This window comes from Sceloporus occidentalis, unplaced genomic scaffold, assembly GCF_023333645.1.
Source record: "Sceloporus occidentalis isolate IW3139 unplaced genomic scaffold, rSceOcc1.0.p SCAF_1, whole genome shotgun sequence".
Taxonomy (NCBI): domain Eukaryota; kingdom Metazoa; phylum Chordata; class Lepidosauria; order Squamata; family Phrynosomatidae; genus Sceloporus; species Sceloporus occidentalis.
The window spans coordinates 160,448,026-160,463,306 of record NW_028316981.1 but is presented as its reverse complement, the minus strand read 5'-3'; the positions used below and the strand labels follow the sequence as shown (position 1 = coordinate 160,463,306).

General features: G+C 44.3%; 3 protein-coding genes across 6 annotated transcripts in view; all 3 read right to left on the bottom strand.

The window, feature by feature from the left end:
- The window catches only part of STAT2 (signal transducer and activator of transcription 2), a 46,024-nt gene extending 43,762 nt beyond the window's left edge, over window positions 1-2,262 (bottom strand). Inside the window, exon 1 of the mRNA XM_089479259.1 lies at window positions 2,166-2,262. The gene's annotated coding sequence lies outside the window, so the exon portion shown is untranslated. The remainder of the gene's footprint in view (window positions 1-2,165) is intronic.
- A 2,549-nt stretch (window positions 2,263-4,811) lies between these two features.
- Window positions 4,812-10,062, bottom strand: APOF (apolipoprotein F). 2 transcript variants are annotated; one of them, XM_089479252.1, is made up of 2 exons: window positions 10,041-10,062; window positions 4,812-6,605 (listed from the first exon to the last, which is right to left on the bottom strand). In XM_089479252.1, exon 2 carries the CDS (start codon window positions 6,582-6,584, stop codon window positions 5,490-5,492), a length of 1,095 nt encoding a protein of 364 aa, XP_089335378.1. In that variant the 5' UTR covers window positions 6,585-6,605; window positions 10,041-10,062; the 3' UTR covers window positions 4,812-5,489. The 2 variants fall into 2 exon arrangements, with proteins under 2 accessions (XP_089335378.1, XP_089335368.1); XM_089479242.1 differs by lacking the exon at window positions 10,041-10,062 and adding an exon at window positions 8,167-9,061.
- A 675-nt stretch (window positions 10,063-10,737) lies between these two features.
- TIMELESS (timeless circadian regulator) overlaps window positions 10,738-15,281 on the bottom strand; it is a 68,767-nt gene continuing 64,223 nt past the window's right edge. For all 3 annotated transcript variants that reach the window (XM_089479230.1, XM_089479220.1, XM_089479212.1), the window contains exons 29-30: window positions 13,229-13,320; window positions 10,738-11,780 (exon numbers count right to left, since the gene is read on the bottom strand). In XM_089479230.1, coding sequence (XP_089335356.1) covers window positions 11,701-11,780; window positions 13,229-13,320 — 172 coding nt within the window. In that variant the 3' untranslated portion in view covers window positions 10,738-11,700. The remainder of the gene's footprint in view (window positions 11,781-13,228; window positions 13,321-15,281) is intronic.

The window sequence follows — 15,281 nt, the reverse complement described above, 5'->3', positions numbered from 1 at the left end:
GGGCTGAGAGTGTGTGAATCGCCCAAGGGCACCCAATAAGTTTCCAAGGCCGAGCAGAGAATCAAATTCTGGTCTCCAGGGTTGTAGTCCAGCAACCAAACCACTTTACCTCAACCACTGAGCAGTTTCATAAAGGAGCAAAGTGTTTCTCGAGATAAAGCTGGTCCCACCCAGATCAGTGAAGGCCAACATGCAATGCGCAGGAAAACAGTGACGCCATTTAAAAACTGGCGTGATATGTGCCAACCAACAATCAATGGAACAGTCAAAAGCATCTTAGGTTTCAAAAGCAGCCTCACTCTCACTGCCATGGCAGAGTTGAAAATTTGGCCATAACTAGGCTATACATAGCAGTGACCAAGTCCTCTGTCGATATTTATCGCAATAAACACTCTTTGGGACCATTTCTAGACCTCTGAAGGAATCAAATGATTCTTCTTTTAAAGGCAAGGCACACCAGCTCAGATTTTTCAATGACTGGCCATTCTTGCAGTCTGAAAATTGATGTACTTCTACACATTCACACCCACACAGTAGTATCAATGTCACTGACACACACTCTTCCACAATCAAGTATATTCCAGGCATATTGGACTACACTGCCCTCCTCCCCATATACTATAGCCCTGCTTGGGGGGGGGGGGGATAATGAGAATGATCATCCTAAACTTCTGAAAGGTGCCAGTTTATATAACGTTTATTCTGAAAACTTGTTTTCCAATTTAAAAAAAACCCTGTAACTCCAACTAATCATCAATAATGGTAGAATAGAAAATTCATATTCAAATCCCCATTATGCTACTGGGAAGGTTGAAGGTAAGAAGGGAACCAGAAGCAATTTAATAAAGCTTAAAGGCACCAGATCTTGGAAGCTAAGCAGGGTCAGCCTTGGTTAGTCGTTGGATGTGAGGCCACTAATAATAATAATAATAATAATTTGTTTTATTTATATACCGCTATTCCAAAGATCATAGCAGTGAACAGCAAGTAAGCTAATTTGCCCCCAACAGTCTGGGTACTCATTTTAGCGACTTCAGAAGGATGCAAGCCTGAGTGGAGCTTGGGCCCTTTTGCTGGTCTTAAACTCGCAACCTTGTGGTTTTGAGTGAATGGCTGCAGTACAGGCATTTAACCACTGCGCCACCACTGCTTATAAAGTTGCTAAACGCCACCAGGGCGCAGATTGTAAGCCTGAGGGCAGGGAATTGAAAATAATAATAATAATAACTGTAAGCAGCTCTGAGAGCCTTTCGGACTGAAGAGTGGGGTATAAATACTGTACATGAATAAAAGGAATAATACCAGGTGCTGTTGGCTATGTTCCAGAGGAAGAAAGTGGCAGTAACACCTCCTGGGTATTCCTTGCTTAAGAAAACACAATGAGATGTATAGGGTTGCCCTAAATTGACAGGTAATTTGGAAGTCACAAACATGGCAAACAAAGTTTGCTAGCACTTAGGGTGCTGCATCACTTGAGCTTCCTAATGTTAAGGATGCAAGTCCTCTTCCTTCAGGGGTTTTGCAAGGGCTTCTTTCTATTATTTAGTATTGTATTATTTATTTATTTATTTATTTTATTTCTCAGTTTATTATTGTTATTTAGTAACCCCGACCACCAACTGGATCGACCCTCTCACTGAGTACTCTTTAGCCCCGCTTGCCTGTCTCCGATTGTTTTAATGGAATATTTTAACGGTTAAATGTGTTTAATGGATGTTTTGGGGGGGGGGGGAGGGAGGGAGGGAGGAATTGGGATAGTGTTGTTGTATTGTATGGATTTTTTTATTGTAAACCGCCTTGATCGTCTTCTGACAGAGAGGCAGGGTACAAAATAATGTATTATTATTATTATTATTATTATTACTATTACTATTACTTTGGCTGATGCAAACGACCTGTTCTCCTCATCCTCATACCCACCACTTTTACATGTCTATGGGCTATTCCTAAACACAGCCTGCTTCTGTAGCTCTGTCCCTCTGGGCCCACAACAAACTCCAACTCCCAGAGTTCCATAGCCTTGAGCCATAAAAAGAGTGAAAGCGGTGCCGAACCGGGTTATTTCTCCAGTGTGGATGCAGCCCAGGGCTCAATTCCCGCCTCTGCCATGGGAACCCACTGGGTCACACTCTCTCAGCCTCAGGGGAAGGCAATGGCAAACCCACCTCTGAGCCAATCTTGCCCCAAGGAAACCAGAAAGCACCTGGAAGGAGGCACGCAGCAACAACAGCCAGGCTGAAATGGAGGACGCCCCCCTGTCCCTCTCTCGCATCCCCCGCCAAAGACCCAGCGCCTCACCTGACAGACAGGCAGCTCCCCTCAGTCACAGAACGCCCTCCGCGCTCTGAGGGAGGGCGGGGCGAAAGCGACAGGACCACGCCCACCCTGCCGCGTGATTGGACGACGCCTCGGAACCCCGTCCAGCAGCGGAGGGAGGAGAAGCCCTTAGAGGGAACAGCCGGCGATTGAGGCCGGAGATTTCGATTTCCCAGGAATGATGTCAGACCTGGGGGCGGGGCTTACCTCGAGCCCTGTGAGTTCATGGGGGCGGGGCCTATCTCGAGCCCTGTCAGTGAATGAGGGCGGAGTCTGTGTAGAGCCCTGTGAGCGAACGGGGCGGGGCTTAACTTGAGCCCTGTCAGTGGATGGGGGCGTGGCCTGTCTCGTGCCCTGTCAGTTAAGTGGGGATGGGATGAGGCCTGGAGAGGAGCCAATGGGGCTGGTGCCTCCCGCTGAGGGGACTCTTGTTGCCACCCCCTCCCCCTCCCCCTCCCCCTCCCGCCATTCCACAGCATGCAGAATCCTTAGCCATCCCTCGTTCTTTTTTTGCCCTAATGTCTCTTATAATAAACCGTAATTCCATGCTGCCAAATCTTCATTTCCTTTTGTGTGAATAGATACATTAAAGCCATCCGCCAAATACATGGCACATCATGAAGTCTGACAGAACTGCAATCTGTGGAAATTCTTTGCGAAGTGAAGCCCAGTGTGGCCTAGTGGTTAGAGATGTTGGGCCAAATGCACACTCAGGCACAACGCCTGGAGGGGCCTTATAGGCTGTGGTTCCAAGGAGAATCGTAGACTTGGAAGACACCACAAGGGCCCTCCAGTCCAACCCCAGTCTGCCACAATCAAAGCATCCCCATTGACAGATGGCCATCCAGCCTCTGCTTAAAGACCTCTAAGGAAGGAGACTCCACTACACTCAGAGGAAGGAGTGTGTTCCACTGTTGAACAGCCCTTACTGTCAGGAAGTTCCTCCTAATGTTGAGGTGGAATCTCTTTTCCTGTAGCTTGCATCCATTGTTCCGGGTCCTGTTCTCTGGAGCAGCAGAAAACAAGCTTGCTCCCTCTTCAATATGACATCCTTTCAAATATTTAAACAGGGCTATCATATCACCTCTTAACCTTCTTTTCTCCAGGCTAAACATCCCCAGCTCCCTAAGTCGTTCCTCATAGGGCATGGTTTCCAGACCCTTCACCATTTTTGTCGCCCTCCTTTGGACACGCTCCAGTTTCTCAATGTCCTTTCTGAATTGTGGTGCCCAGAACTGGACACAATATTCTAGGTGGGGCCTGACCAGAGCAGAATACAGTGGCACTATTACTTCTCTTGATCTAGACACTATACTTCTATTGATGCAGCCTAAAATTGCATTGGCCTTTTTAGCTGCCACATCGCACTGTTCACTCATGTTCAACTTGTGGTCTACTTGGACTCCCAGATCCCTTTCACATGTAGTTTCATTCAGCCAGGTGTCCCCCATCCTATATCTGTGTGTGTCATTTTTCTGCCCTAAGTGCAATACCTTACATTTCTCTGTGTTGAATTTCATTTTGTTAGCTTTGGCCCAGCTTTCCAGTTTATTCAGGAACCAAAGCACTGACAGATTGCCATCCAGCCTCTGTTTAAAAACTTCCAAAGAAGTAGATTACTTGACATCTGTGTTTGCGTGACAAACTGGTGCAGAACTGGGCAAATGTACTTTTTAGAATGTCAGCTCCCAGAATCCCCCAGACATTGTTACCAATGGCCATGCTAACTGCAGGGTTCTGGTAGTGCCAGTTCAAAAGGAAATTTTCTGAGTGCCGCTCTAGAGTGACTCTAATCGAACACCTATGCACCTTTTTAATGTTAGTTTTTAACAGTACAAGCCTGTAACAAAATATGGTAAAGAGTCCTGCCACCCTCCGTTCTCAGTAGGTTATTTCTATGCAATTCCATTCCACTCAACCATTCACCATCACACGACTTTAGACATTTTTCACAAGTGTCTTTGTCCTTCTGCAAGCTTTAGGAGTCAGGCCTTAATCTCTCTTGTGTTGAGATGATGTCCCTTGCCACAGACATTTTAACTAAAACATTTTATATATGTTTGCTTATGTCTTTATAAGTGCTTTTAAGCTGCATGTATGTCCAATTATTTTATGTGTTAAAATTTTAATGAAAGGTCTTTTGATCATATAAATGCTTTAAAGCTGTATTTTTTCTAATTTATGTAAGCCAACTTCTATTATTGGGGAAGGAGAAGATTTGATTGACTGATCGACTGAGAAAACCATTGTGGTTCCAGTAGTGATAGGTGGGAGTAATTCTACATGAGCTGACAAAACATCTGAACGAAATTGCTTTAAACAAGATCACAACGGCACAATTACAAAAAGTGCTTGGAACACTCCAGATTATCAGACAATACTTGCCTGAATCCTAGATTATTTAATGGATTTGAAATAATCAATGATACAAAATTTCATCCAGTAACAGCTAGTAGACTGTGGAGCTAATAACAACAATAGCAGCATCAGAAATAATTATTCTGGCAAGAGTTTATCTGTTTGTGTAACTATATCCAAGGCACTCCCTCTCTTTTGTCTTTGCTGGCATTTGATCAAAGTGAGGGAAAGCAAAGCAATGATACCAACCACAGTCACAATTAGCACAACACAATGTCCTTCCGAGAACAATTCTCAACATGCTTTTGAGTGCAGACAGTACTGGACAAGTGAAAATTGGATTTGTATTGCAGTGAGCATGTGGATTTCTTTTTTGCAGACTGCAGCACCCATCAATGTTAACTGGAAAGCATAAATCTTGAGTTTTTGAACACATCCATATTGCAGAAATAATACTATTTGACACTGATCATACTGAATCCTGGGATTTGTAGTTTTGTGAGATATAGTTCTGTCAGAGAGCTTTAGGGCCACAACAAACTACAAATCCCAGAATTTCAAAGCATTGAGCCATGACAGTTAAAGCAGCGTCAAACTGCATTATTTCTGAAGCGCAGCTGCAATCCTGGAATGAGGAGCAGAAAATGAGCAAGTAGAGGAGGAAACAAATTCAAAGTATACAGAGCCATGACTTTTGGGACTCGAGCTTCCAGAATCTTCCAGCCAGTGACCATGATGGCTGTGGGAATATGGGAGCTGCAGGCCAAAAAGGTTAATTTCCAATGTTCTGCTTAGGAGGTGCTGAATGGTTACAACTACAGGATGATAACTTGGCCAGAGTAGTTGGAAGGGACGGTGTAAGGCTCCTCTTGCTGCTGATTGAAATAGTCTATCAAATAACGCACCCCTGCTTTGAATCCTGGCTTGACTGCTGCTGAAATCCCTACTGCAATACCCCCTCCTGCCCCACCTGTCATAGCAACCAGGGCATCATAGCCCAGGTCTATGGCACCCTCCACAGCACGGTCCTTGGCCAGGTCTGTGCAGTCCTGGGTTGCATAGTAAATGCTGGTTCCGAAGTTGTAGAAGGTACTGATTACGGGTAGCCACTCCATGACCGCATGGACTTTTTGCTCCTTTTCACTAGCACAGTCCTCTGGGGTAGAGCGCTGGACTCTTGAAAGCCTGTGGCACTGATGGAGCCAGGAATGGGCGCCATGGTGTGGCAGGTAGTAGCTGCCATTTCGTTCCACCACTTGGAAAGAACTGGTGCCATTGACAGACACCCCAGCACAAGAGTCACCCAGGTGGTGGCAAGCTACAGAAGCTGCCAGAAACCCTCTGTGGGTGCTGTGTCCCTGGCCATGCAAGAGAGCACCATTCACTTGCCTCAAACCTCTGCAGTGCCAGGTTTGGGTGGGTGCCAGCTGATCTAAGTTGAACTGTAAGGCAGTGGCACTGCTACTGTTCCTACCAGGGGGCTTAGCTGTGCCCAGTGCTTCTATCATAGTGAACAGGAGGGCATCTGTGTCTGCCTGTCCCAGATCTTTGTAGAGGCGAAGGACCAAGGTTTCTGCATGCCAGTCACAGCCTGCAGTTTGCAAGGCAAGTGCCAGTGAAGCTCGAATGAGGATCTGGGACTTCCAGGGTACATTGGCAAAATCTCCCAGGGCCTCAGGCATCAGGTCTTGACAGGAAACACCCTTTTGGCGCATCTGGAATTGGAGGGATTTGGAGGATATGGAACTAAGGAGGGTGTGGAGATGAGCCTGGCTGGAATCAGAGGTCAATTGGTGGGTTTCAGCATCATTCTCTCTCGGGGGAACTGTGGGCATCAAGTGACCTTCTGATTCTGGATGTAGCAGGAAGCCGACAAAAGCCAAGACAGTCACGGGCAGTGGTGAGTACATGTTGGATTGCTTCTTTCACCCCTGTTGAAATGGGAAGGTATTATTGCATTTCAATCCAACTTTGAAGTCTTCCAAAATACTTGCAGAATTATACCCTCTGTGAGGCACCTATCTCTGAAATGGCTCCAAGGTTATCACATCCACATTTAGATTTGTCCAGCCTTTCTCAGCCTTGGAGTTTTCAGATCTTAAGGAACCCCTGCATAACAATTATTATATCTGTAACATTATAAATGTTTTTCCTCCCCCCAGTCATGATCTCTCATGAAACCCCTAGCAATCTCTTGCAGAACCCTGGTTAAGAAATTCTGAATTAGACAGTTCAATGGTAAACAGGACAGCTGCAGCATGGCAGAATTTATTTATTGGATTTTTATCCCACCTTTCTCTCAGAATGGGATTCAAGACAGCTTACAATAATTTAAAATGAATAAAATGATGAAAGATAACAAAAATTAAACACCAGTTTAACAGTCATGGCTCCATCCTATGGAATCCTTGGATTTGTATTTTATTGTCGCACTGTCTCTCTGATAATGAAGGCAAAGTATATCACAAAACTACAAATCCCAGAATTACATTGCATTGAGCCACGGCAGTTAAAACAGTGTCAAACTGCAGTGTAGATGCAGCTGTAGGACTGTTGATAGCTATTGGTCATTATAACTAAATGGGTCCACCTTGTCCAAAAGTATAGACCAACTGCTGGTGACCAGAGGCAAGCCTGCCACTAGCCAGAGTAAAACAATTCCCTCAAGCAGAAGATGTTGTAGTGCCACAGTGGCATCCCCTCATCTTTCTCCTGGATCCTTAGGCTGTTTCCCACTATTGAAGGAAAGAGTGACTGACATGGCCAGCCCTGTAACTTCTAAATTAGCCTGCTGCCCTCCAGCACAACAGAGGACATAGTCCCTTTGTCAATGATCCCATATGGTCCAGGTAGCTTCTGTACATAAAAGTGCGGGTAGACATCATGTCTCAGGCAGTAAACCGGGAATGGAGTTATGTCAGCCAGTCCTGGATGGGGTCACACTTCCCCTGAAAGACTGTCCGCAGCTTGGGGGTGCTCCTTGACTTGTCACTTCACTTGACAGCTCAGGTGGATGCGACAGTCAGGAGCACTTGTTATCAGCTTCGGCTGATACGCCAGCTACACCATTTCCTGGAACCAGGAGACCTTGAAACAGTAGTACATGTGCTGATAACCTCTCGACTGGACTTCTGTAATGCGCTCTACATGGGGCTACCCTCATGCCAAGAGGTTTTGAAGTCCCTCCACTGGTTGCCAATTAGTTTCCGGGCAAGGTACAAGGTGTTGGATATTACCTTTAAAGCCCTACATGGCTTGGGACCAGAATACTTAAGGGAACGCCTTCTTCCGTACTGTCCATCCTGCACACTAAGGTCCTTGGGAAAGAATTTACTTTAGATCTAGACTAACTTCAGTCACCCAGAGGTCCTTTTCAACTGCTTCTCCGAAGCTATGGAATAACCTACCGGAGGAGATCTGGGATCTGGGTTGGGAAGGGACAAATTTTTAACTTTATTGTATTTTCTATGTATTTTTATTGTTGTAACTCACCTGGATTCCTTGTGATTGGGCAGGCTATAAATAAATCATTTATTATTGTTGTTGTTGTAATTATTATTATTATTATGTCTTGTGGTACTGCGATGGCAACCACTGTCTTCGTGTCCTGCCTGGAAATTAACAGAAGCATTTAGTTAGCCATTGTAGTGTAAGTAAGTTGGACTAGTTGGAATTTGGTCTGATGCAGCTCAATTTTCCTATACTTTTAGTGTCTGTAGGATCCTAGTGATGGTCTGACATGTGCAGCTAAAGCAGTTTGCATGGTCAAGAAAGCAGTTTTGGAAACATTTGTACAGGTGGCCCTGGAGGTTTCAATCAGCTAACGGAAAAATTATACATGCATGTATTGTTGTTGTGTGCCTTCAGGCCATTTCCAACTTGTAGCAACTCCAAGACAAACCTATAACAGGGTTTTCTTGGCAAGATTTGTTCATAGGGAGTTTCCCTTTGCTTTCCCGAGGCTGAGCAGGATACTTGGTTCAGCAGTACTACATATGAAAAGGCCCTTGGGGTTATTGCTGATCATAAGTTGAATATGACCCAGCAGTGTGATACTGCAGCAAATGCTAGTCTGCATTTTTGAGGGAAGTAAGTCCTCCACTATTCTGTGTTGGTCATGCTTCATCTGGTGTACTGTGAGCAATGGAACCAATTGCCCAGAGAGGTGCTGGGTTCCCCTTCTGTGGAGGTCCTTAGAAAGAGTCTTGACAGCTACCTGCTGGGGATGATTTAGCTGGAGATCCTGCATTGAGCAGGAGGTTGGATCTGATGACCCATAGGGCTTCCAACTCTGTGAGTCTATGGGAGAGTGTGACTTGTTTGAAGGTTACCTAGTGGGTTTCCTTGGCCGAGCAGGAATTCAAATCCTGATCTCCAAAGTACTAGTCCAACACTCCACTTCACTCCCACATATTATATAGTACAGGATTATATCCCCCAAACTGGCAGCAGGATCTTCCACAAAAGGAAGTCACAAAATTGGTAAATTGAGGCATCTGGGCAGGCTCTATACATTTCCCTTGAGAGTAGGATATTGCCCTGAGTTCAGGTCACTGGCTCAGCTAGCCCAGTATCATCTACACGCTCACTGTGGCTCCCCAGAGTCTCAGAAAGGTAGACCTGCACGACTTGGCAATAGGTAGGGCCAAAATTAAATTAGGCTAAACTTCTCTGGGCCACAGATAAGTATAAATTAAATATTAATTAATTAATAATGGCAACCTCCATTATTTTCAATGGGGCATGCCCCCCATTCAAGCCTATGGGGCTTGAATATTGGTGAGTCTCCATTTTCACAGGGGCGTGTGTGTCTGGAACAGATCCCTGCGAAAACAGAGGGCCAACTGTACACACAAATTTGTCTTACTGGAAAATATGGAACTGGAAAGGGTTGAGCATGTTGGTGGGAGTGATCCACACAAGAGAAACAAATCTGGCATATGTGCATTCTTATTGGGAGGCCCATGTTCCCTTCAGATCCCAATCTTCCACTGTGGAAATACAAGGAATTGTCTTGTTTTGTATATTGCTACTTCTTCAGAATGAAATACTGAAATATGCTCCTCTACAAGGAACTGAGTCCTCCCTGACCAAGAAAACCCTATGAAATTCATGAGGTCACCATAATTCGACGTAAGTAATATGGTGACACAACTATACTATGTTGGACTAATGTTGGTCCCCATGCCATTGGTTGCTGGTTTACAGGAAAGAACTGTATCCAATGGGCACAAATTTGGTAACAGTCCCTGGCATATTGGGGGGAAACTTATCTCCCCATTAGACAGCTTGAGATGCACTGCTCTAGAAGGCATTCCTATCCTCTCCCCTTCCCACTTCCCAGCCATTGAGAGGGAGTACCTTACCTGTTTGGAAAAGAGATCCAACTTCAGGATGAGAATTAAAAGCTGCTCCACGTCAGTGCTTATATACACATCCCAAATGTACACTCTTATCAGCAGACCCAATTGCAACATGCAGCATCACTGGCAAATTCTGGCACATTTCCTCCCTTTGCAAGGGCCCCAAATGTTGCCTCTTTCCACTAGTTCCTGTTCTTTGTGCTGGTTCCCAAATTTGATTTAACACTAAGTTAACTAAAAATTCACATGCATATATCCCATCGGCAGCTTGTGTATTAGCAATAGGGGCAGCTCCCCATACCAACTTGGTTCAAGAGCAGCCACTAGCAAAACCTTTACAATGGGTCAAAAAGAAGGTGGGAAAAGCACATTCAGGAAATAATGGGGAGGGGGGTTGAAAGAGAAGAGAGGAGGAGCTGCTGCAGTACAGTTGCACTTGTTTGCACAACCAAAGTCCAAAATATCTGGAGTAGTAGTCCCCCCCTGACTCCTGACCTAAAGTTACAGTCAGAATGCAGGTCAAATATGTGGGAAACCTGAACGTACTTAGTGTTATTATGATTGCCCTGCTTCTATTTATTATTTTTAAAAAAGGAAGGACAGCAAGATCACCAATCACAATGTTTTCACCTCTCCCCTCTTGTTATTGAAAGCAAAGTGTGGTATGTAAGACAGGCAGAGAAACCATCAAGACATTTTATTTCTTGAGAATCTATCAAACAAGGTTTGGTGTTTTTTTAAAAAATATATCAAAAGTAGAACATACATGCAGACACAGAAATGTTACACGTGACCTTTGCCAACATGGGGATAGCAGGAAACAACCCATGTGAAGGTCTCTGCTGTTGCTTCCCTCTGGAATAGCCAGAACAAAGATGTCAATAACGTGATAAAGGCTGCAAGACAGAAGTAACTGGCAACCACTTGGGGAGAGGCTGTTTGGGTGCGAAAGATAGTACAGATGCCCCTCTTCATTATGTAGCTGTAGCTTTTGAGTCCTTCCCCACCCCCCTTTGCAGACCTGTTGCCACTTTGTTCTTAAGGCCTGACATGAAATGGAATGGGGAATGTCCCACTGCTGCTGCAACTCCAAAGCACAACAGGAATAGCAGCAACCAAAACAAATACGTCTCCAGGTATTTTAAGGCAACATGTGACTAAGCAAAGGGAATGAGGCCATGAAATCTCAACCAGATTCCAGGGAAGAGGTGGAGTGGCACAAATCCTCAAACCCAGTCCATGAAGAGCCTGCATGCCTGGCTCTCCTGTCGGTAAGAATGGCTCTCATCCACTCATGACAGACAAATTTAACAATGTCAATTTGGAGAGAAAGCATCACAGGGTGCAAACGCTTATTTATCAACATGATACAGTTTAAAAAGAGTCTTCTTTCTCCATGTCAATCTATTGTAACATAGCAGAGCAGTATGAGAATAAGCCCCATGTCTCTGCTCTCTATCTTAGCTGATCCCATGTTTTTTTTCATTTAAGCAGCCCATCTTTGTAATCCTCTGCCCCCAAACAAAATCATTAGCCATTTTGATCATTTCTAGTCTGGACTCTCCAACTTTCCACTGCTGGAGGACAACGGTAGCAGCACTAGTTGCTGGACCTAGGGATAACTGGCCTTCCTGGTCCAGGAAGAGAGGGATGTTCCAAGCCATCAGTCTTCCTCATCCTCTTCCTCAATTCGCAGCCGCTTCCTCTTGCCTGAAGGACAGAATTTATTTTCCTCTCTGGAACCTGCAGGGCCAAAGTCAAATTCAGCATATGGGTATACAGTTGTGTCTAAGCAGGGCATGGGTAGAGCAGCACCAGAAACTCATGCTGCCACCCATTCATATTTTACAAGCACAAAGACTAGAATGTTTTTGCAAAACCAAAATGCAATATTGTCTGAGTTCTCTAAAACAGAACTCAAAATGCAAGGGAGGGCAGGTTCAGAATATGCAAATAGGATGGACAACTTTTACAGGCTGTCCATTCCTATATAAGGGCTACTTTGGAGACTAAGGTGGGATACAGACCGCCCAAAAAGGGTGGTCTATCCACGCCTTGTTTTGCTGCACAAGGGTGCCGCAATGGACAAACCGTGCAGCAAAAAGAACCCTTAAAAAGCGGGTTCTTCTTACGGCGCATTTGTGACGCCACAGTGCACCAATGGCGCACTTGCGGCATCACAATGACGCAGGGAGGTGCGGACGCTAAGCGTCTGTCGCATCAAAATGGTGGCACCTGTGTGTACAGGGCGCTGCCATTTTAATGTCCCCGTCACGTGCTAGGAGTGAGGCCAGTATGGGCAGTGCGCCCTTGGCCAATCCCTAGCACGTGACGGGGCGCACTTTAGGTCCGTCTGGAGAGGGCCATAATTTATGGAGATCTGAAAAGCTGAAGCACCATATTTATGAATTAAAATTGGAAGCAAATGTTATTCTTATATCTGGAAAAAAACCCTTTAGTTATTTTTAGGTCTCTATATACCTTTGAGATAAAAATTAAGCACATTCAGTGGGAATTTGCCTCCTAGATTTTGACTCCTGATCAAAAGGATGTTCAGAGCAGCAACTCATGTGAAGAAGACAAAAGTGAAGTTTTTGATGGGAGAGTATGCTACATTCTCTGTAAGAGAAATGACTAAGCAATCCCATCACAGCTTTATGTTTTTTTCTATTCTCCTCCACTTTCTCTTTTTCTTTTACTGTATCTGACTGTTTATTTTACTTGCCTACTGCCTCCTCTCACCAGTACTATTTCAGTCTTTTTAGAACAAGAAAGCTGTTCTCTTGTTTGGTTTTAGAGCATAAATGATGCAGAACCTAGTAAGAAAAATAAATCAAACTACATCTGACCGAGAGATTATGGCCTTTCACTCCCAGTACATACTGAAGGGAAAGAGGCTAGGAGAGTCAAGCATACAGGGACAGAGTGGGTAGCTTCCTCTGTCCATGAGTGGATACTCTGGGCTTATAGTAGCCTTTTAAGAAATTTCAGTTTATATCTCAATTACATGCCTGCTATTCCTTAAGGTACAATTGTGTGTCCTTTACAAAATCCAGAAATTACTGTTAAAGGTCTAGTGAGTTGCTGGACATGCATGGGAGAAGCATTTCACAAAACAAGGAAGAACGGGGAGTGGGGAGTTTGGGAAAAGACCTGAGGGGGAATGACTGGGCTACCTATGCAAAACATACCTGGGCTGTGGGGTTCCTCTTTCTCCTCCTCTTCACTGTCACTTATCAAGCGGCTCCGTTTGGATCCCAGAGGGCGCTGAGTAGGTTCGCCCCTGCAAAGAAGAATGTATTATTATTATTATTAAACTTTATTTCTATAGCACTGTAATTATACATAGCGCTGTACAAAGTAGGTAAAATTAGGAGTAAATAAAAGCCTGCCCAAGGCGTACATTCTAAGATAATAACAATTAAAAGAGGAATAGATAAAATTACCATATAGAAAAGAAAAAAACAGATTAAAAACATCAAATATCAAACAAATCACATCACATCAAATATTGTCAGACAGCCAGATAACAATCACAAATTCCCTGAGAACGCTTCCCTAAACAATATGGTTTTCAGCTCAGCCTTAAAGCTGGTTAGGGAAGTGATGAGCCATGCATGCAGAGGAAGAAGGTTCCAGGAATGAGGGGCAACAAGAGAGAAGGGGCGGATCCGGGATGGGGCAGAGAAGATCCTGGGTTGGGAAAGGAGACTTTGGCTACCAGAGCGGAGAGTGCGAGTAGGGATGTAGGGAGAGAGAAGATCAGTTAAATAAAGAGGGGCCAGCCCATGCAGGGCTTTAAAGGTGAGGAGCAGAAGTTTGTACCTGATACGGAAAGGAAAAGGGAGCCAGTGAAGGGAAGACAACAGAGGGGAGACATGATCATAATGGCGAGCGAGTGAAATAATGCGTGCAGCTGAATGCTGAACAGAAATTAATGGGTGGAGATGAGAGAGGGGAAGCCCTGCCAGGAGGAGGTTACAGTAGTCTAATCGTGAGACCACTAGGGCATGGACCAGTGTTTTTGCGGTAGAAGCTGAGAGATATGGACGGATTTTGGCGATATTATAGAGAAAAAATCTGCAGACTTTGGCTGTGGTCTGGATCTGAGGGATAAATGACAAAGAGGAGTCAAAGATGAAACCAAGACTGCGGGCTTCCTGGACCGGCTGGATAGAGACGTTATTGACAGAAATAGAAAAGGAGTAGTGAAGGGTGGGCTTAGGAGGGAAAACAAGAAGCTCGGTCTTGGACATATTGAGCTTCAGACGCCGATGGTGCATCCAGTGGGAGACAGCTGTTAAACAGGATGACACTTGCTGCTCTAGCTCTGGCGAAAGATTAGGGGTGGAAAGGTACAGCTGGGTATCATTGGCGTACAGATGGTAGGAGAAACCATCAATTTTCACCATTAATGTAAAGCATTAATATATCTCCATCCTGTCTGAGCAAGAAAGTTCAGGTATACAAATAGGGCTTTAAGTTCTAGCTTGGGAGAGAGGGCTGTGATACCATTAACTTTTGTAAAAAAAAGTGTTGTGTGTTTACTAGAGAAATTAAGACAAAATGAACATATGGGTGTCATGTATATGTAAAAAGGTAAGTGATCTGTCAGGAGTAATGATAACTTGGAATGTCCAAGGCACTGAAGATTTGTCTGAATGTTCTAAGGGATTTTTAAAAGGCTGCTGTGTATGACTAAGTCAGAGAGGGAAATATGAATTTGTCAAAGGTAGGAGTTATTTGGAGTCAGGAACAGGAGAGAGAGATGTGATTTAGAGTTAGTCAAGGTTTAATGAGAAAGTAATCTTTCATTATATGTTAAACTATATGTTGAATAAGTAATCTATATATGTTGAACCTCTGTTTAATAAATTAATTTCTGTATTAAATACTTGTGCCTCTGAGAATGCTATATAATGGTCATTGGAGTGCTTGACTTCAGACACGTAGTGTCTCTAGTTGAAGCAGTTATTCAAGGCTGGTGGTGTCCAGATGAATAAAATTTCACACAGGAACCATGAAGGAATCTAGAAGGTTCCCACATTTGATGCCATAGTATTGGGACAGGAAGAGGTCCTCACATGTGGCAGTGGTATATGATCCTCACATGGTAAAACCTTTTAAGTGTGTGTACGTCAATTTCTGTATCAAAATATGCATTTCTGAGAGGAACAGAAAGAGTTGAATCTAGTAGTTAAAAACAGGTGTAGGAAAGTTACACATTACTATGATCCCTGTGCC